At 41.8% G+C, this 22,574-nt stretch overlaps 1 protein-coding gene across 12 annotated transcripts in view; it reads right to left on the bottom strand.

Annotated features, from left to right (window-relative positions):
- PIK3CB (phosphatidylinositol-4,5-bisphosphate 3-kinase catalytic subunit beta) overlaps positions 1-22,574 on the bottom strand; it is a 224,566-nt gene that overhangs the window by 4,236 nt on the left and 197,756 nt on the right. For 11 of the 12 annotated variants that reach the window (XM_039488094.1, XM_039488093.1, XM_039488091.1 and 8 more), the window contains 3 exons: positions 18,888-19,055; positions 17,695-17,818; positions 12,582-12,727 (listed from right to left, as the gene is read on the bottom strand). In XM_039488094.1, coding sequence (XP_039344028.1) covers positions 12,582-12,727; positions 17,695-17,818; positions 18,888-19,055 — 438 coding nt within the window. Of the gene's footprint in view, positions 1-12,581; positions 12,728-17,694; positions 17,819-18,887; positions 19,056-19,739; positions 19,846-22,574 lie in introns of those variants that run through there. The other variant, XM_039488103.1, reaches the window with a different exon arrangement.

Here is a 22,574-nt window from a genome sequence, read left to right as displayed (position 1 = left end):
CTTATTCTACAGTAGAAAAATGGCTCATTGGCATTCAGTTTGTTTTCCATTTATCCAGCAGCACCAACTACAGACAGCATTATGGCTCCACCTACCAGAAGCAAGGAGGCAAAAGGTGAGTCAAATTGAATGTATGAGCATCAATATGCCCACTTCTTTGCCAATATGGGCTTCTGTTGCAAAGTGATGACTTACATCAAAGTAAAATCTCTGAGAGACTCCTTCTAAGAGTACATCTCCACTGCACACTAAGTCCAGGTCTGTGGAACCTGGGCTTGTGGACTTGGTGTTTCCAAGCCCACACTTGACAGTCCACACTGCATTATAAACCTGGGTTTACAATTGCTGGACCTTGCTAATGCATCAATACTGCACTACACAGACCTTCTGACTTGGGTCTGTGGCTTGAGTTGCATCCACATTTCAAAATGACAGGGCCTGAACCCAAGTGACACCAGGACTCTATCATTGACTGCTTCCTCCCCCCCTCGCCCCTACCCCCAGCAGGATTCTAGGTCCTGAGTGCTTGTTGACCTGAGTCCAACTGATGTGTGTGTGGATAGAAGGGGGACAAGTCAGAGTGGGTAGGAGTCAGGAATGATGTAGAAAGGACTTTGACAAATAGTATTACTGGTGGGCAATTTTCCCTTGTTGCACGTACCTTACCTTTCATACTAGCCAATGACAGTAAACACAGTCAGTGGCTGTTGTAAGCAATGGGTCGAAGGACCGGCAGCCAATCTGAGGAGGCCCAAGCTGGAGAGGCACAAAAAATGGTCTCCACAACACTGATAGCCATGGGGGCTATGGAACTGGCCAGATTTCTGAGAGCCTGTTTGTGTGACAAGCTCTCAGGTAGGTAGAGAAGTCAGAGAGATGAAGTCGAACCTCAAGGACATTGCTGTGTCCCTGCCAATGAGATGGTTCAGAGCCCCTGAGTGGAAGATTTGGTCTGAAGGATAGTTTATTTCTGCTGGCTCCCTATAATTCTTGCCTACCAGCTACAGTCTTTTAGCTGTGAGCTGGCTTGGAGGTGTCCGTACAGACATTCCCTCCCTCTTCATTCTCCTGTAACTAGATTTTTTTCTTCCTTTTTCTCTTCTCTTTCTCATTTATTTAAATGAGTTGAAAGACATTAGAGAAGAAACAGAAGAGCTAAGAAAGTACTGTTACTTATCTGATAGTAACTATGGTTCTTTAAGAGGCATTGTCCAAGTGGATTCCCCTCTTGGGACACACACACCCCATGTAGCGTGCAGCAGTGCCTACACTCTATACATGTCCTGTGTACACTGGCCCAAAGAAATAAAAGGTGGAACGGGCCCAACCATCCCTCAGCTCCTTTGACAATCCATAATTCGAGAGGAGCAGGACTCTAAGTTGCAGGGAAGGAGGGTTGGCCTTGGAATCCATGTGAGTAACACATCTCAGAGAATCTCCATTCTTTCTTGTTCAAATGATTGTCCACATGTATTCCGTTCTTGGTAACCACCAACAGTTGTCTGTTTGCTTGGACCTGGATACTAGGAGTCAACAAATAATGAATGGAAGAAAGCCCTACCAAACGGGTATCCAATCTGGAAGCTTCTGCCAAGGAACAGTGTCTTGTAAAGATGTGGACCAGCTGCCTGTGCCCTAGAGGAATGACCTCTAACGTGGTAAGAGCTAACTTGGCTATCTCGTAACATGTTGTTATACAGTTGGAGACCCATTTTGATAATCTTCGTAAGGATACTGCCTGACCCTTAACACTATCAGGGAAAACTACTAGCAGTCTAGGTGTGTTACTGAATGATTTTGTCCAGTTAAGATAGTATGACAATGCCCTTACTACATTAAATATATGAAGTTGAGCTTTCCCTGGGTTTGAGTGAGGCTTAGGAAAGAAAACTGGGAGATTAATAAACTGGTTCATATGGAACTCTGAAAGAACTTTGGTCAGGAACTTGGGATGAAGCCTGAGAGTAATGTTGTCCTTATGAAAAACTAAATAAGAGACTCACCAGAAGGGCCTGATTTCCCCTACCCTTTGAGCTGATGCAATGGCTACTAAAAAAGAAGTCTTCAGTGATACACAGTATAGGGTACAGGTTGCTATGGGCTCAGAAAGGGAGCCATCAACATTTAATACTATATTGAAGTTCCAAGACGGACAGGGCTCCCAAACTGAGGGGAAAACATGAATAAGGCTCTTAAGGAATCTAGCTGCTGTAGGATGAGAAAATATTGTGTGACCCTGGATAAAGAGAGTGACGTGCAGATATTGCTGCTATACTGACCCTTCAGAAACTAAAAGTCCAGATTCTTTCTGGACTAACAAACAGTAAAATACTGCTGAAATGGATGCTGATGAAATGCCCACATAGAAATCCTTTTCCATTTAGCTTTATAGGACAGTCTATTTGATAACACTCTTTCTATTCAACTGGTATCTCAGGAGGATGCTTAACAGCAACTACTGAAGTTAGACATTTTTAAACCAGCAGGTCCAGATAACATGTATCCAAGAGTTTTAGAAGAGCTGGCTTGGAACACTGGGGAAGTCCCAGAAGACTGGAAGAAAGCTAATATTGTGTCAACGTTTAAAAAGGTTAAATGGGATGATTTGAGTAATTATAGGCCTGCCAATCTGGACATCAATTCTGGGCAAGGTAACAGAGCAAATGATACAGGAGTCAATTAATAAAGAATTAAAGGATGGCAATATAATTAATACAGATCAACATGGGTTTATGGAAAAGATTTCTTGTTTCCTTCATACTTTTTTTTTTGATGCGATTACAACTTTGGTTGATAAAAATAATAGTGTTGATGTAATATATTTAGACTCCTGAAAGGTGTTTGACTTGGTACCACTCAACATTTTCATTAAAAAACTAGAATGATATAAAATTAACATGGCACACATTAAATGGATTAAGAGCTGACTAACTCATAGGTCTCAAAACTTAATTGTAAATGAAGACTCATCATCAGGTAGGTATCTTTCTAATGGGGCCCTGCAGGGATTTGTTCTTGGTCCTACGCTATTTAACATTTTTATTAATGACCTGGAAGAAAACATAAAATCATCACTGATAAAGTTTGGAGATGACACAAAAACTGGGAGAGTGGTAAATAACAAAGAGGTCATTAATAACAGGTCATTAATACAGAGCGATCTTGATCACCTGGCAAACTGGTTGCAAACAAATGACCAAACAATATGCCTTTTGATATAGCTAAATGTAAATGTGTAGACCTGGGAACAAAGAATTTAGGCCATACTTACAGGATGGAGGACTCCATCCTGGGAAGCAGTGACTCTGAAAAAGGTTTGGCGGTGGGGAGGCGTGAATAATCAGCTAACCATGAACTCCCTGTGTAACGCTGGCCAAAAGGGCTAATGGGATCCTTGGATACAAAAACAGGGGAATCTTGAGTAGGAGTAGAGAGGTCATTTTGCTTCTGTATTTGGCACTGCAACCGCTGCTGGAATACTGTGTCCAGTTCTGGTGTGCACAATTCAAGAAAGATGTTAATAAACTGAAGAGGGTTCAGAGAAGAGCCACGAGAACGATTAAAAGTTTAGTAAACGAGCCACAAGGAGCTCAATCTATTTATCTTAAAAGGATAGTTAAGGTGTGAATTGATTACAATCAATAAAGTACCTATTTGGGAAACAAATAATTGACAATGGGCTCTGCAATCTAGCAGAAAAAGGTGCAACACGATCCAATGGATGGAAGTTGAATGTAGACAAATTAAGACTGGAAATAAGGTGTAAATTCTTAACAGTGAGAATAATTAACCACTGGAACAATTTACCAAGGATCACAGTGGATTCTCCATCACTGGCAATTTTTATATCAAGACTGGATGTTCTTCTAAAAGATCTGCTCTAAAATATTCTTTTGGGGAAATTCTATAGCCTGTTTCAGAGTAGCAGCCGTGTTAGTCTGTATCTGCAAAAAGAACAGGAGTACTTGTGGCACCTTAAAGACTAACAAATTTATTTTAGCATGAGCTTTCATGAGCTGCAGCTCACTTCTTCTGATGCATAGAATGGAACACACAGACAGGAGATATTTATACATACAGAGAACATGAAAAGGTGGAAGTATGCATACCAACAGGAAGAGTCTAATCAATTGAGATGAGCTATCATCAGCAGGAGGAAAAAAAACTTTTTGAAGTGATAATTAAGATGGCCCATAGAAGGTGTGAGGAGAACTTAACATAGGGAAATAGATTCAATTAGTGTAATGACCCAACCATTCCCAGTCTCTGTTTAGGCCACAGTTAATTGTATCTAGTTTGCATATTAATTCGAGTTCAGCAGTTTCTCTTTGGAGTCTGTTTTTGAAGTTTTTTTGTTGCAAAATTGCCACCTTCAAGTCTGTCACTGAGTGGTTAGAGAGGTTGAAGTGTTCTCCCACTGGTTTTTGAATGTTATGATTCCTGATGTCAGATTTGTGTCCATTTATTCTTTTGCGTAGAGACTGTCCGGTTTGGCCAATGTACATGGCAGAAGGGCATTGCTGGCACATGATGGCATATATCACATTGGTAGATGTGCAGGTGTACGAGCCCCTGATGGCGTGTCTGATGTGATTAGGTCCTATGATGGTGCCACTTGAATGGATATGTGGACAGAGCTGGCATCGGGCTTTGTTGCAAGGATAGGTTCTTGGGTTAGTGTTTATGTTGTATGGTGTGCGGTTGCTGGTGAGTATTTGCTTCAGGTTGGGAGGCTGTCTATAAGCAAGGACTGGCCTGTCTCCCAAGATCTGTGAGAGTGAGGGATCACCTTTAAGGATAGGTTGTAAATCTTTGATGATGCGCTGGAGAGTTTTTAGTTGGGGGCTGTAGGTGATGGCTAGTGGCGTTCTGTTATTTTCTTTTTTAGGCCTGTCCTGTAGTAGGTGGCTTCTGGGTACTCCTCTGGCTCTGTCAATCTGTTTTTTCACTTCAGCAGGTGGGTATTGTAGTTTTAAGAATGCTTGATAGAGATCTGGTAGGTGTTTATCTCTGTCTGAGGGATTGGAGCAAATACGGTTGTATCTTAGAGCTTGGCTGTAGACAATGGATTGTGTGGTGTGTCCAGGATGGAAGCTGGAGGCATGTAAGTATGTATAGCGGTCAGTGGGTTTCCGGTATAGGGTGGTATTTATGTGACCATCGTTTATTAGCACAGTAGTGTCTAGGAAATGGACCGCTTGTGTGGATTGGTCTAGGCTGAGGTTGATGGTGGGATGGAAATTGTTAAAATCACGGTGGAATTCCTCGAGGGCTTCTTTTCCATGAGTCCAGATGATGAAGATGTCATCAATGTAGCGCAAGTAGAGTAGGGGCATTAGGGAACGAGAGCTAAGGAAGCATTGTTATACAGGCCAGATGATCACAACAGGCCCTTCTAGCCTTGAAACTTATGAATTCAGTTGAAGGCTTCCTCCTTTGGACGGAATGTTCTGAACGCATGAGGAACAGGCACACAATGGAATCCATATGAACAATCACTAGAAGAAGAACTGGGGAATCACATTACCATCTATGCATTTAGGTCAGGTGACCAAAACAAATGGAAAGGAAGTGGAGCTTAAAATTAGTAGCCTTGGCTGACAGCTATATTATCTTTAGGATTCTGGGAGGCAGATCTAAAATGCTCTCAATAATTGCTTGTTGCCGAATACGATGGCACATACATTTACATTTAGCCATTTGGCAAAAATCAGTAGAAAATTAGTTTTAGAAATATCACCAAAACTGCTAAATAGTGCTATAAACCCAAGAATTTGATGACTCCAGAACTGCAGGATAATTTCTGACAGTGATAGAAACAGTGCTATTTCTACTTACACAGTACTCAAGAGGGGTGTTAAAATAATTGTGTGTGTTTTAACAATGGGTGGGTTTTAAATTCAGGAAAATCATTTATAAAAATATGAACATGAATCAGATCTATATACAACCAATTTATATTATAAAAGAAATCCTTCCTCATTTTTCTCTTACACCAAACTCCTCTTTCTCCCCCCCCCCCGCCCTCGGGGCAACAAATCAGTTATATCACATGGCTAAAGATAGCTATGTTTCATGGTTGAGACATCATTGCTGTGAATGCAGACTTAAGAATGTAAGAATGGCCACACTGGATCAGACGAAGGTCCATCTAGTCCAGTATCCTGTTTTCTGACAGTGGCCAGTTTCAGATGCTTCAGAGGCAATGAAAAGAACTAGGCAATTTTTGAGTGATCATCCTGTTGTCCAGCCCAGCTTCTGACAGTCAGAGGCTTCAGGTCACCCAGAGCATGGGGATGCATCCATGACTAACTTGGCTAATAGCCACTGATGGGCCTATCTTCTGTGATATTCGCTAATTCTTTTTTCAAAACATAGTTATGCTTTTGGCCTTTACAACATCCCTTGGCAATGAGTTCCACAAGTTGACTGTGCATTGTGTGAAGAAGTACTTCCTTATATTTGTTTTAAAGCTGCTGCCTATTAATTTCATTGGGTAACGCCTGGTTCTTGTGTTATGTGAAGAGGTAAATAATATTTCCTTATTAACTTCCTCCGCACCATTCATGATTTTGTAGACTTCTGTCATATCCCCCCATAATCATGTCTTTTCTAAACTGAACAATCCCAGTCTTTTTAATCTCTCTTGATACAGAAGCTGTTTCATACCCTTAATCATATTTTTGCACTTTTCTATACTTTTTCCAACTCTAGCATCTTTTTTGAAATGGGGTAAACAGAACTGCATGAAATATTCAAGGAGCGGGTGTACCATGGATTTATATAGTGGCATTATGATATTTTTCTGTCTTATCATAGAATCATAGAATATCAGGGTTGGAAGGGACCTCAGTAGGTCATCTAGTCCAATCCCCTGCTCAAAGTAGGACCAATTCCTAACTAAATCATCCCAGCCAGAGCTTTGTCAAGCCAGAACTTAAAAACCTCTAAGGAAGGCGATTCTACCACCTCCCTAAGTAACCCATTCCAGTGCTTCACCACTCTCCTAGTGAAAAAAAGTCTTTCCTAATATCCAACCTAAACCTCCCCCATTGCAAGTTGAGACCATTACTCCTTGTTCTGTCATCTGTTACCAATTAGAACAGTCTAAATCCATCCTCTTTGGAACCCCTTTCAGGTAGTTGAAAGCAGCTATCAAATCCCACTTCTTCTCTTCTGCAGACTAAATAATCCTAGTTCCCTCAGCCTCTCCTCATAAGTCATGTGCTCCAGCCCCCTAATCATTTTTGTGGCCCTCCGCTGGACTCTTTCCAATTTTTCCACATCCTTCTTGTAGTGTGGAGCCCAAAACTGGACACTCCAGATGAGGCCTCACCAATGTCGAATAGAGGGGAATGATCACATCCCTCGATCTGCTGGCAATGCCCTCACTTATACAGCCCAAAATGCTGTTAGCCTTCTTGGCAACAAGGGCACACTGTTGACTCATATCCAGCTTCTCATACACTGTAACCCCTAGGTTCTTTTCTGCAGAACTGCTTCCTGGCCATTCGGTCTCTAGTCTGTAACAGTGAATGGGATTCTTCTGTCCAAAGTGCAGGACTCTGCACTTGTCCTTGTTGAACCTCATCAAGTTTCTTTTGGCCCAATCCTCTAATTTGTCTAGGTTCCTCTATATCCTATCCCTACCCTCCAGCATATCTACCACTCCTCCTAGTTTAGTGTCATCTGCAAACTTGCTGAGAGTGCAGTCCAAGCCATCCTCCAGATCATTAATGAAAATATTGAACAAAATCGGCCCCAGGACCGACCCTTGGGGCACTCCGCTTGAAACTAGCTGCCAACTAGACATGGAGCCATTGATCACTACCCGTTGAACCTGACAATCTAGCCAGCTTTCTATCCATCTTATAGTCCATTCATCCAGCCCATACTTCTTTAACTTGCCGGCAAGAATACTGTGGGAGACCGTATCAAAAGCTTTGCTAAAGTTAAGGAATAACACATCCACTGCTTTCCCCTCATCCACAGACCCAGTTATCTCCTCATAGAAGGCAATTAGGTTAGTCAGGCATGACTTGCCCTTGGTGAATCCATGCTGACTGTTCCTGATCACTTTCCTCTCCTCTAAGTGCTTCAGAATTGATTCCTTGGGGACCTGCTCCATGATTTTTCCAGGGACTGAGGTGAGGCTGACTGGCCTGTAGTTCCCTGGCTCCTCCTCCTTCCCTTTTTTTTAAAGATGGGCACTACATTAGCCTTTTTCCAGTCATCCGGGACCTCCCCCGATCGCCATGAGTTTTCAAAGATAATGGCCAATGGCTCTGCAATCACACCTGCCAACTCCTTTAGCACCCTCGGATGCAGCGCATCCAGCCCCATGGACTTGTGCTTGTCTAGTTTTTCTAAATAGTACCGAACCACTTCTTTCTCCACATAGGGCTGGTCACCTCCTCCCCATACTGTGCTGCCCAGTGCAGGAGTCTGGAAGCTGACCTTGTTTGTGAAGACAGAGGCAAAAAAAGCATTGAGTACATTAGCTTTTTCCACATACTCTGTCACTAGTTTGCCTCCCTCATTCAGTAAGGGGTCCACACTTTCCTTGACTTTCTTCTTGTTGCTAACATACCTGAAGAACCCTTCTTGTTATTCTTAACATCTCTTGCTAGCAGCAACTTCAAGTGTGATTTGTCCTTCCTGATTTCACTCCTGCATGCCTGAGCAATATTTTTATACTCCTCCCTGGTCATTTGTCCAATCTTCTACTTCTTGTAAGCTTCTTTTTTGCATTTAATCTCAGTAAGGATTTCACTGTTAAGCCAAGCTGGTCGCCTGCCATATTTACCATTCTTTCTACACATCGGGATGGTTTTTTCCTGCAAGCTCAATAAGGATTCTTTAAAATACAGCCAGCTCTCCTGGACTCCTTTCCCCCTCATGTTATTCTCCCAGGGGATCCTGCCCATCAGTTTCCTGAGGGAGTCAAAGTCTGCTTTTCTGAAGTCCAGGGTCCGTATTCTGCTGCTCTCCTTTCTTCTTTGTGTCAGGATCCTGAACTCGACCATCTCATGGTCACTGCCTCCCAGGTTCGCATCCACTTTTGCTTCCCCTACTAATTCTTCCCAGTTTGTGAGCAGCAGGTCTAGAAGAGCGCTGCCCCTAATTGGTTCCTCCAGCACTTGCACCAGGAAATTGTCCCCTACACTTTCCAAAAACTTCCTGGATTGTCTGTGCACCGCTGTATTGCTCTCCTAGCCAATAACAGGACGATTAAAGTCTCCCATGAGAACCAGGGCCTGAGATCTAGTAACTTCTGCTAGTTGCCGGAAGAAAGCCTTGTCCACCTCATCCCCCTGGTCTGGTGGTCTATAGCAGACACACTTCTAAACTTAATCCAGACACACTTGGGTTTTTCTGCAGTTTCATAACGGAGCTCTGAGCAGTCATACTCCTCTTACATACAATGCAAATCCTCCACCTTTTCTGCCCTGTCTGTCCTTTCTGAACAGTTTATCTCCATCCAGGACAGTACTCCAGTCATGTGAGTTATCTCACCAAGTCTCTGTTATTCCAATCACATCATAGTTCCTTGACTGTGTCCGGACTTCCAGTTCTCCCTTCTTGTTTCCCAGGCTTCTTGCATTTGTGTATAGGCACTTAAGATAACTCGCTGATTGTCCCGCTTTCTCAGTCTGAGACAGGAGTCCTCCCCTCTTGCATTCTCCTTATCTATCCCTTTCCTAATGGATCCTAAATATTTGGATAGCTTTTTTGAGTGCCAGTGCATATTGAGCAGCTGTTTTCAGAGAACTATGCACAATATCTCCAAGATCTCTTTACTGAGTGGTAACAGCTAATTTAGACCACATAATTTTGTATGTATAGTTGGGATTGTGTCTTTCACTTTGCATTACTTTACATTTATCAACAGTGAATTTCATTTGCCTTTTTGTTGCCCAGTCACCCAGTCTGTTTACCATTTTCCAGATCTTTTGCAAATATGTTGACCAGCACTGGCTCCAGCACAGATCCTTGGGGGACTTCATTATTTACCTCTCTTGACTGAAAACTGACCATTTATTCCTACCTTTTGTTTCCTCTCTTTTAATCAGTTACTGATCCATGAGAAAAACTTCCCTCTTGTCCCATTAGTACCTATTTTGCTTAAGAGCCTTTTGTGGGGGACCTTGTAAATGTTTCTGAAAGTCCAAGTACACTATATGCATTGGACCACCTTTGTCCACATGTTTGTTGACACGCTTAGCGAATTCTAATAGATTGGTGAGGCATGATTTCCCTTTACAAAAGCCATGTTCTTTCTTCCCCAACATATCATGTTAATCTATGTGTCTGATAATTCTATTCTTACCAGCAATACCAATTTGCTGGTATTGAAGGTAGGCTTACTGGCCTGTAATTGCCAGGATCAGCCATGGAGCCTTTTTTTTTTTTTTTTTTTAAATCAGTGTTGCATTAGCTATTTGCCAGTCATCTGGTACAGATGCTGACTTAAGGTATAGGTTACGTACCATAATGAGTTGTTCAGTTCATGTATATAAGAAAATACTGTACATCCTGTGTATATTAGAGGGGTAGCCGTGTTAGTCTGGTTCTGTAGAAGCAGCAAAGAATCCTGTGGCACCTTATAGACTAACAGACGTTTTGCAGCATGAGCTTTCGTGGGTGAATACCCACTTCTTCGGATGCAAGTAGTGGAAATTTCCAGGGGTAGGTTTATATAGGCAAACAAGAAGCAAGCTAGAGATAACGAGGTTAGTTCAATCAGGGACGATGAGGCCCTGTTCTAGCAGTTGAGTGAAAACCAAGGGAGGAGAAACTGGTTCTGTAGTTGGCAAGCCATTCACAGTCTTTGTTTAATCCTGAGCTGATGGTGTCAAATTTGCAGATGAACTGGAGCTCAGCAGTTTCTCTTTGAAGTCTGGTCCTGAAGTTTTTTTGCTGCAGGATGGCCACCTTAAGATCTGCTATTGTGTGGCCAGGGAGGTTGAAGTGTTCTCCTACAGGTTTTTGTATATTGCCATTCCTAATATCTGATTTGTGTCCATTTATCCTTTTCCTTAGAGACTGTCCAGTTTGGCCAATGTACATAGCAGAGGGGCATTGCTGGCATATGATGGCGTATATTACATTGGTGGACGTGCAGGTGAATGAACCGGTGATGGTGTGGCTGATCTGGTTAGGTCCTGTGATGGTGTCGCTGGTGTAGATATGTGGGCAGAGTTGGCATCGAGGTTTGTTGCATGGATTGGTTCCTGAGCTAGAGTTACTATGGTGCGGTGTGCAGTTACTGGTGAGAATATGCTTCAGGTTGGCAGGTTGTCTGTGGGCGAGGACTGGCCTGCCACCCAAGGCCTGTGAAAGTGTGGGGTCATTGTCCAGGATGGGTTGTAGATCCCTGATGATGCGCTGGAGGGGTTTTAGCTGGGGACTGTATGTGATGGCCAGTGGAGTCCTGTTGGTTTCTTTCTTGGGTTTGTCTTGCAGTAGGAGGCTTCTGGGTACACGTCTGGCTCTGTTGATCTGTTTCACCTGCACGTCCACCAATGTAATATACGCCATCATATGCCAGCAATGCCCCTCTATTACATTGATGGACGTGCAGGTGAAACAGATCAACAGACAACCTGCCAACCTGAAGCATATTCTCACCAGTAACTGCACACCGCACCATAGTAACTCTAGCTCAGGAACCAATCCATGCAACAAACCTCGATGCCAACTCTGCCCACATATCTACACCAGCGACACTATCACAGGACCTAACCAGATCAGCCACACCATCACCGGTTCATTCACCTGCACGTCCACCAATGTAATATACGCCATCATATGCCAGCAATGCCCCTCTGCTATGTACATCGGCCAAATTGGACAGTCTCTAAGGAAAAGGATAAATGGACACAAATCAGATATTAGGAATGGCAATATACAAAAACCTGTAGGAGAACACGTCAATCTCCCTGGCCACACAATAGCAGATCTTAAGGTGGCCATCCTGCAGCAAAAAAACTTCAGGACCAGACTTCAAAGAGAAACTGCTGAGCTCCAGTTCATCTGCAAATTTGACACCATCAGCTCAGGATTAAACAAAGACTGTGAATGGCTTGCCAACTACAGAACCAGTTTCTCCTCCCTTGGTTTTCACTCAACTGCTAGAACAGGGCCTCATCGTCCCTGATTGAACTAACCTCGTTATCTCTAGCTTGCTTCTTGCTTGCCTTTATAAACCTGCCCCTGGAAATTTCCACTACTTGCATCCGAAGAAGTGGGTATTCACCCACGAAAGCTCATGCTGCAAAACGTCTGTTAGTCTATAAGGTGCCACAGGATTCTTTGCTGCTTCTACAGTATTTTCTTAATACTTTGTTTTTAAATGAGTTAAAATTACTTCTTTCTTAAAAAGCAAAAATGTTTCAAGTTTGCTAAGGTGTATTTTTCTTTAGTCTAGGTCCACTTGGATGGGTGATCACCTTACATTATTTTACTGCAGGCTGATTATGCATAGAACTGTGTGCTGGAACTGATCAACATACTTTGTTCCAGCTATAAGATGATGAAAGAAGTTATGACTTTATCTTAGACATCAAAACAATACTTACCGGCCAAATTTCTCAGTATTCCCCGTTTTGCCTTGTTGAATGACATGAATGAAATCATAGGTAAGAATGAAAGGCACTCGTTCCCTTTTAATTCCAAATTTGGATTTGAAGTTCCCAAGAATGTGCCCAAAATCTATGTGAAAGAGCTAAACAAAAAGAAATAGAAATTAATTTCTCCAGACAAATATTCTATTTTTCTAATTTGTTTAAAAAAATTAAAGGGGACCTTGTCAGGAACGGTTAGCTAAAAATAAGACTCTCAGTGATCCCCCATCCTGTCCTCACACTTCATCTTTTGTCTCTCTCTGAAGGAGATGTAATTTCTTGTTTAGGTTTTTATTCTCAGTGTTTCAAAACTGAACAGAAAAATCAGTGCCAGCAGCCTGGCTCTTCTGGCCACTCTGAGTACAAAGCAATGTCCACACAGGAGGAAATATTGTCAGTCAGAAAGGAAATTTCAGTTTCAAGCTTCCAAGGTACAGCAATAAACATTATTTATCTATGTTAGGGCTTTACCATGATGCCCAACATCATAGTATCTGTGCTCTGGTCTACACTACGAGTTTAGGTTGAATTTAGCAGCATTAGATCGATTTAACCCTGCACCTGTCCACACGATGAAGCCATTTTTGTCGACTTCAAGGGCTCTTAAAATCTATTTCTGTACTCCTTCCTGATGAGGGGAGAAGTGCTGAAATCGACCTTGCTGGGTTGAATTTGGGGTAGTGTGGAAGCAATTTGACGGTACTGGCCTCCAGAAGCTATCCCAGAGTGCTCCATTGTGACCGCTCTGGACAATGCTCTCAACTCAGATGCACTGGCCAGGTAGACAGGAAAAGCCCTGCAAACTTTTGAATTTCATTTCCTGTTTGGCCAGCGTGGCGAGCTCAGAGGTGACCATGCAGATCTCATCAGCAGAGGTGACCATGGAGTCCCAGAAAAGCAAAAGAGCTCCAGCATGGACTGAACAGGAGGTACTGGATCTGATTGCTGATTGCGAGAGGAATCCGTGCTATCAGAACTCCATTCCAAAAGACGAAATGCCCAAATATTTGAAAAGAGTCTTGTGGCACCTTATAGACTAACAGACGTTTTGGAGCATGAGCTTTCGTGGGTGAATACCCACTTCGTCGGATGCATGTAGTGGCATGCATATTTGAAAAAGTCTCCAAGGGCATGAAGGACAGAGGCTATAACAGTGCAGCGTGAAACTTAAGGAGCTCAGGCAAGCCTACCAAAGAACCAGAGAGGCAAATGGCCGCTCCAGGTCAGAGCCCCAGATGTGCCACTTCTATGAACAGCTGCATGCCATTCTAGGGGTGCCCCTACAACTACCCCACCACTGTGCGTGGACTCCGTCAATGGATTCTCATGCAACAGGGATGCGGATTTTGGGGACAAGGAAGATGAGGAGGAAGTTGAAGACAGTGCACAGGAAGCAAGTGGTGAAACCGTTTTCCCCGACAGCCAGGAACTGTTTATCACCCTGTAACCAGTACCCTCCCAACCCACCCAAGGCAGGCTCAAGGGACCTCTGGTGAGTGCCTTGAGGACAGAGAAGGGACCTCTGGTGAGTGTACCTTTGTAAATATAATACATGGTTTAAAAGCAAGTGTATATAATGATTAATTTGCCCTGAAGACTTGGGATGCATTTGCGGCCAGTACAGCTAGTAGAAAAGTCTGTTAACGTGTATGGGGATGGAGCGGAAATTCTCCATGGACATCTCAATAAAGCTCTCCTAGATGTACTCCCAAAGCCTTTGCAAAAGGTTTCTGGGGAGGGCAGCCTTATTCTGTCCTCCATGGTAGGACACTTTACCACACCAGGCCAGTAGCACATAGTCTGGAATCATTGTTGTGGGTGGTTTTGGGTATATATCGTCAGGCCCCCCTTCCACCCTCATGTCCAAATTGCCAGGGCCTGTGCCTTGAGTGATGAGGACATGGACACAGATTTCTCTCATCACTGCGCTATCCTCGCCTGCTTTTGAAGTCTCTGGTGCTGCATATACTGCAGGATAATGCGCATGGTATTTACAGTGCTCATAACTGCCACGGTGATTTGAGCAGGCTCCATGCTTGCCGTGGTATGGCATCTACAGCAGAGTGGCAGTGGAAGCGGTCGTAGGTTTGTAGTCCTACTGCACTGTCTGCTGCCAGCAGCACCCAGGATACAACAGCGGCAGCTGAGCTGAGCTGAGCAGGCTGCACGCTTGCCGTGATATGGCGTCTGTGCAGAAAAAAGGTGCAAAACGATTGTCTGCCATTGCTCTCACAGAGGGAGGGGCGACTGACGACATGGCTTACAGGGTTGGCTTACAGGGAATTAAAATCAACAAAGGGGGCGGGTTTGCATCAAGGAGAAACATACACAACTGTCACACCGAAGCCTGGCCAGTCATGAAACTGGTTTTCAAAGCCTCTGTGATGCGCAGTACGCCTTGCTGTGCTCTTCTAATCACAAACAGTCTAGTCAGCAAACAGCACCAGCGAGCTTTTAAACGTCCAAAGGTACATTCTACCATCATTCTGCACTTGTTCAGCCTATAGTTGAACTGCTCCTTACTACTGTCCAGGCTTCACGAGCCATGGGAGCAAGGGGGAGGCTGGGGTAGGTGCGACCATGTGGTGCTGCTGGCTGGGAGAGCAGCCTAGGCAGAAGCCTCCAGCTCGCATGATATTCCAGGGAGAACTGAACCTTAAAGAAGAGAATGACCTGGAGTCACTCCCATTTATGTCGGTCAGGGGCGTCTGGACCTCACCGAGGTCTGCCAGGAGCACGCATGTCTGCCCAGGCGCCCCAACCGACCTCACTGAGGTCGGCCAGGAGCACCCAGGAGATAACGACAATGGCTAGCAGTCGTACTGCATTGTCTGCTGCTGCAAAGGCAAGAAGCTGCTGTGTAGCAATGCAGTACCGTGTCTGCCAGCAGCACCCAGGAGACGTATGGTGATGGTGAGCTGAGTGGGCTCCATGCTTGCCATGGTATGTCGTCTGCACAGGTAACCCAGGAAAAAAGGCGAGAAATGATTGTTTGCCATTGCTTTCACGGAGGGAGCGGGGCCTGATGACATGTACCCAAAACCACACGCGACAACGTTTTTGCCCCATCAGGCATTGGGAGCTCAACCCAGAATTCCAATGGGTGGTGGAGACTACGGGAACTGTGGGATAGTTACCCACAGTGCAACACTCTGAAAGTCGAGGCTAGCCTTGGTACTGTGGACGCACTCCGCCGACTGAATGTGCTTAGTGGGGACACACAATCAATTGTATAAAATCGATTTCTAAAAAATCAACTTCTATAAAATTGACCTAATTTCATAGTGTAAACATACCCTGAATGTGTTTCACATGAAGTCCCCTGTAGACTTCAAGGAGTCTCTAGCATTCTACCTTTTCAGGGTTGAAACTCTGTCAGGTAAGGTTTTTTTAAATAAATAAATAAATAAATAAATATTAAAATTTAATTTATTTAATGTTTTTGGTGATGGGGCAGTGTCAGGGATATTAGAGGAAAAATTGTTCTACAAATTAATAAAATACTGACAGCATTGTTCTAAAAATGAGAAAATGTTTTGTAGATGGAGGAGTGATTTCACTGAAATCTGGATAAAGCTAGACTAGAAATAAAAAAATATTCATTATGAATAACAGTTTTTATTGAGAGTATTCTTCATGTCTAACCCTGATGGAATCATACAGTTCAAAACTCTATACTTGGATTTTCTAGGTGGTCATTTGCAAGATACACTGAGATCTGACCATAGCTATAATCATCTAGGGCAGGGATAGGCTACCTATGGCAAACGTGCCAAAGGCGGCACGCGAGTTGATTTTCAGTGGCACTCACACTGCCTGGGTCCTGGCCACCCGTCCAGGGGGCTCTGCAATTTAATTTTAAATGAAGCTTCTCAAACATTTTAAAAATCTTATTTACTTTACATACAACAATAGTTTAGTTATATATTATAGACTTATAGAAAGAGACCTTCTAAAAACGTTAAAATGTATTACTGGCACACTAAACCTTAAATGATAGTGAATAAATGAAGACTTGGCACACCACTTCTGAAAGGTTGCCAACCCCTGCTCTAGGGCCATAAGGAGTAGCACCGTGTACATAATTGATTTTTCTGCTTTGGTGGCCAAACCAGCAGGGATAGCTCAGTGGTTTGAGCATTGGCCTGCTAAACCCAGGGTTGTGAGTTCAATCCTTGAGGGAGCCACCTAGGGATCTGGGGGCAAAAATTGGTCCTGCTAGTGAAGGCAGGGGGCTGGACTCAATGACCTTTCAAGGTCCCTTCCAGTTCTAGGAGATTGGTATATCTCCTATTTAAAAACCAAAAACAAAAGAAACCCACTATGTTTCCTGGCTTAAAATTCTGTTTGGGCTGACCCAAAACACAAATGTTTCAGTTTTTCTGGAGAAACAAAGAAGATGGAAAAAAAATCTGTTTTAGGTTGAACAAAACATTTTGCTCAACCTGAAACTAAAGTGTTTTGTTTTCAAGATTACCTTTTCAAATTAAAAAAAAAAAACAGTGAAATTCTGAAACAAAATGTCTTTCTGAAATAAGAAGTTAAAATATTACATTGTAGAAATGCTGAAAATGAACTGTTTGCATATTTCACAATATATACAGTTGACCAAAAATTTTTCTGAAATAGACTTGAATATGCATTTCGGTTAAATAGAATCAGCATTTTTCAGTGAAAAAATGATTAGCATGAAAAAAAATTGTCCAGCTCTAATAAGGAGACTTATTGGGTTTTAGGGAAGTGATGAATTATTCAGAACAATCTTACTTGAAAAATAATTATTTACAGTATCTGCAGTGGTCTCTAAGCTGCTATCCTCTCTTGATTAAAATCTTTCCTCAAGATTCACTTTCTCTCCCCATCTACCGGAACTGAGTTAACCATAATGACTACTATTTACATACTGAGTTCCATATTTATATGTTTTATTCTAATAAGACACCAAAACTAGAATAAGACAAAGGTACCTGGAAAAAAACCCCTCTCAAATAAGCTTTGTACAAGAAATACAATGGCGAAGACTTTTTTTTTTAAATAGAGTTCATCTAACTGCTAACAGGATTCTTACCTGACCATTCTTCCTGACCATGATATTGTCACTATGTCTGTCACCAATGCCCAGTACGTAAGTAGCTACACAGTAGCCAGCACAAGACAGGGTGAACTCCTCGATGGCTCGATCCAGGTCATCTCTAAAAAACACAAAGGCAAACAATAATTCTGCACATTAGCAATAATTCACCTTCTATTTTCACATTAAGAAAACACACAATTTTGCTTAAACTAGGATCAGAGATGGTTAATTTAAAACAGCCTAACTGCAGGATTATTAAACCATTTCACTATGTAGACATGAAATGATTACAGTAGGCAATGGCACTGAGCCATTAGGTATGTGTAATTATTATTTTCTTTAAACTATGTTTCATGGCTTATCCAATGATGCTGCCAATGTTAGAATGCAGTGTTTGGACTGCTGTTTGAACTCCAAGAGCAAGCTGAATCTGAATATGGATCCGGTATCTAAAAAGAAAAAGGCAACAAACTTGCGAAGACAGCTATATATGTGTGTACTTGTGCATACCTGCATGCACATAATGGGAGAGATTATCACTCCACTCAATCCTTTTACATTGAGTAAAAGGGACAGAGCAAAGTCTTGGATGCAGCCAAGGGAAGACTCTCAAGGCACAGAAACAGTGAGAGACAGCAATGAGACTTCTGTCTGAGGACTCCCTGGCAGGCCCTGGCATACAGGGAGTGCTGGAGGCAGGGCTACAGCACACAGTGCTTGGAGATTCCAGACAGCGCTATGGCCCAACGGGTCCCAGACAAGTCCTGAGGGATGTCTAAATTATGCTTGAGACTACAGAGTTTACAGCCACCTTAGCCTCTCCCAATCCCTGGGCTGTGAGTTTTCTGCTGTGCCTCTTAGAGGTGCAGTGCAGAATCTCACCCAATCCTTTTGGATATGCATTATGGTGATGCTATAATGGCTCCAGAATTAAGGTTGCTTTGAATTTAAAGAGGGGATCAAACCTATTTATTATGTGAGAATAATACAGTGTATGCTCTACTAATTCTGAATACAGACTACATTTTCTGAAAATTTACTTGAAAAAGGGGTGCTCTGCATCACCGTGCAGGATTGGACCCTAAAATGGGATTTGTGATTTTTTTCTTAATCCTCAAAACAGAATTTCACCTTGTAGGAAATTTTAAAACATAAGTTATAAGCAAGAAATACACATGAAAATTTACCCTAAATTGTATTCCTTTAGCCAGTTTAAGAGAGCATCTTTGTTGAATGCAGCAGCAGCAGCAACATTGCTACTATTTAACTGAATATCTGCAATGGTTTCTGCAGCAGAAACAGCCTCAATAAGGCCAGAATGGTCTCCTGTTGCTAAACAACCATATGGCAACATCCTGAAACAAAACAGAGACACTATTAAAAAAAAATTAGGAAGACTGTTTCTTTCAACACAAACATTCTTGGGCTGCATGTCTATGCTAATTTTAAGTTAATAAATGGACATGTCTCCAGAGTGAAAACGTCAATGCTTTATTTAAAAATAGTATTGTCCCTCCACTACATAAATACAGAAACTGCTGTAGAAGCTCACTTTTACAAATACCAATCTTACAAGTTACAAATGGCCACTTATATGAAACGATTTCCTGATTTATTTATTGGGGGGAAGGGAGAGAAGGGCAGGGAGGGAGGATATCACATAACAAAAATCATGTAGCTGAAGAACAAGTCAACATTCTTTCACATTTTGATGCCTTTAGTGTATTGGAAATTGTTTTGAAATGCTTGGAAGGACAAGAAAAAAAATGATGCAGTGCACAATACTACAATTTATACACTGTACCTACTGTAATTCTTAGTGCTTAAAAGGTCTTAAAGACCTTTTCCACTTTGCACACTCCTCAGTCCCCAATTAGTCTGCAAAACAGGGATTCTACTATATGGGAAATTGGCAACACTTTGCTTTCTACAGAAGTGTAATTCTGTTAGAAAAACAATAGAGGGAGCCATTTCATGTCAGTTGCTAGTTTAGAATGTAAACAGGCTGTAAAGAGGAAGTAAATTACATTCACACTCACTTTAAGATTCCTTTATACTGTCAGAGAGGTTTAAAGATGCCTGAGTGCCAATGAAAATCCAGCCCCTCTATATTTTAGCACAGTATTTATCGGATTTCCATTCTTCCTAGTTCAATTAAAAAGTTTCAAGAAATTAATAAAGAGGTAGCACAGTATCTCCTCCAAAGTGTTTAAGAATGACCACTGTAGGTTGCTTGGGTGCATTACAAAGAGATAGAAAACCCAAATCTGGAATTTATTTTCCAGGACCACCACCACACTAATTTAAAATCAAGAAAATTGTCAAAGACAAGGAAGTGCACACCATAGGCACTGATGTTGATAGCAAAGACCATCTAGAGACGAGCCTATTGGCAACACATAATTACGTTATACTCAACAATGGTAATATATTCTGTTTTCAGTTTTGATAATTCATATTGAAGTAAATTAGAGCTAAGGTTGAACTGGACCACACAAATGCAACCAATATGGTAAGGAGGTATGGATGGGGAATACAAAAAACAGGATTAAGATTATTTAATGCAGAACTAATTTAATTGAGGTATTTACAAATATGGAGAATAGGGTCATATAGATGCTAGCAATATTTACAACTCAAATAAATATGAAGCAGTTTAATCAAATCTGGTGTTCTAGTTGTACACTATTTCCATCACTAACCCTAAGAAGACTGCTATTTTATACATCTTCATTAAAGTAACAGATTCTAAAACTGAAATTTACTATATTAACTATAACAGAAATTACAAAATATTCATAAATATTAAAAAGCTGGTTACTGATTTTAGGATTTATTTAATTAGACCAAAATATGGCACCAAATATAGCGGACATGAGCTGAAAAGTATATAGTTAACATTACTACCCACTGGTCTTGAAAGGTGAACTGACCTTCTTGTCCGTTAGGGTGAGGGCAGAAGCTAAATTAATGTTCCTCTACTTTCCCACCCACACCTTTCCCTTCTTCTCACTCCTAGCCGCAGAACAGTCTCCTCCGCTCACAACTTCTCTAGCCCTCTCTCACTATGTTAGGGTGACCAGATGTTCCGATTTTATAGGGACAGTCCTGATATTTGAAGCTTTTTTTTTTTTTTTTTAAAAATATGGCCTTCTATTACCCCCCCTCCCCTGTCCTGATTTTTCACACTTGCTATATGGTCACCCTACGCTATGTAAATGTTTGAACTCTGGACTGCTATGAGCAGGTAGAATGCCTCCTGCTGCCAATCACCCATGTTCTCTCTTCATGCAGGACCATTTCAGAATCTGGGTCACGAATTCACCGCTGAAAGCCACCAACCCCTTTTATGGTTTCCTAGTTAAGGGCAGGGATAGGACCAGCAGAAGGACAAGTTGGGGCAAAGCTAGAAGGCAGGCTGAAGAGAATACATGGATTGAGAATCCCAACCCTGGCCCGGCCACAGACTATCCCCCCACAGTAAACATCTCTTTACTGCCCCTACACAATTCAGGAAACTGATTGTGTTTTGGGGACATATAAAATTGAACCTGGGTAAGCACTAAAAAAAACATACTGTCAGGAATAATCTTCCTTTGGCAGCGAGAAGCGCTGCTACTTTTTCCATCTCTACCATTCAGTGGAATAACAGAATCATATATATGTAATACAATCTGTCTGAGAACCATAAAATAAAGCCTAAATGTAGATGATTTGGTTATAATATATATCCAGATTATTGCTCAGTATTTCAGAAATCTGTTTTTAAAATAAACTAAAAAAAAATTCAGATTTGTAACCTTTTCTTTTTTATTACAGTCTCTTTCCTAGTTAAAAAACAACAACATCCAAGACAGAGTTTTCACACTGGAATTAAAGAATACATATAACAACTGCATAACACCAGGGTTCATGATGCAAGGAACACTTCCCATCCTTATCACGACATGAAAATGTAAGCCAAGTATTGCCAGGTTAAAGTGCAAGCTGGCGCTCTTCCATGGCATTTCAACCTACCTTACTTGCAGCTAAACTTGGCACATATCCAACAACTTCCCCTTCAAAAGCAAGCAATGATGAAAGCTATTCAGCCCCTGGAGGACTGTGTGCTTACAACTGGAGGAAAAAACATTCTTGTCAGAGAGACAGTTTGACAGGAGTCAAATTGGGGACAAATCCTCAGGGCTCTGTCCATCTCCTTCTAGCCTTTTTGCCTTCAACATCTGTCAGTAGGATACCTTCCTCCTTTTTTAAGACTATGTAAAGATTACTGACAGATCTATAAGCAATCTTTGGCAATAAATGTAATGTTCTTTCCACACGATATTTTCACTAGTATTTTTCACTCCCTAACTATTTCAAAAGCTTAATTCTTCAAAAGGGATCTCTTCCAAATAAATGGGAGAGTATTGGTACTTCATTACATCAGCAAGTTCTTCTATTTCAGGTATAGCATTCAGTTTACTAAATGATTGAAATCCTACAAACTTTAAAGAAAGATTTTCTTTGTTATTTTTTTAAAAATAAACTTTCCCTTAATTTACTTGTAGTACCCACAATGCCACTGCCAGACGTCACACCTATCAATACAGGTAAAAATGAAAATCCACTGTAGGCTTCTAGACAAGAAAGGTAAATATATGTATATAACTCTCTTTGCCTATCAATGTACCAAACACTGTAATATGTAGGTTTTGGATTAAAGCATTTTGATTTATATGTGAAAGTTCAATTGAGTCCTAGAAAAAAATACACAGCCTTTGAAACCATTTGTGTACATTGGGAAAATGGGTGGTATTTTAAAGTTGTGTTGACTAACATTCACTGCCCTCTAACAGTTAATCATGACCAGGTAGCATGTTTTTTAAACTTAA

The sequence above is a fragment of the Mauremys reevesii genome, linkage group 9, assembly GCF_016161935.1.
Source record: "Mauremys reevesii isolate NIE-2019 linkage group 9, ASM1616193v1, whole genome shotgun sequence".
Taxonomy (NCBI): Eukaryota; Metazoa; Chordata; order Testudines; family Geoemydidae; genus Mauremys; species Mauremys reevesii.
This window is presented reverse-complemented; position numbering and strand designations above follow the sequence as displayed.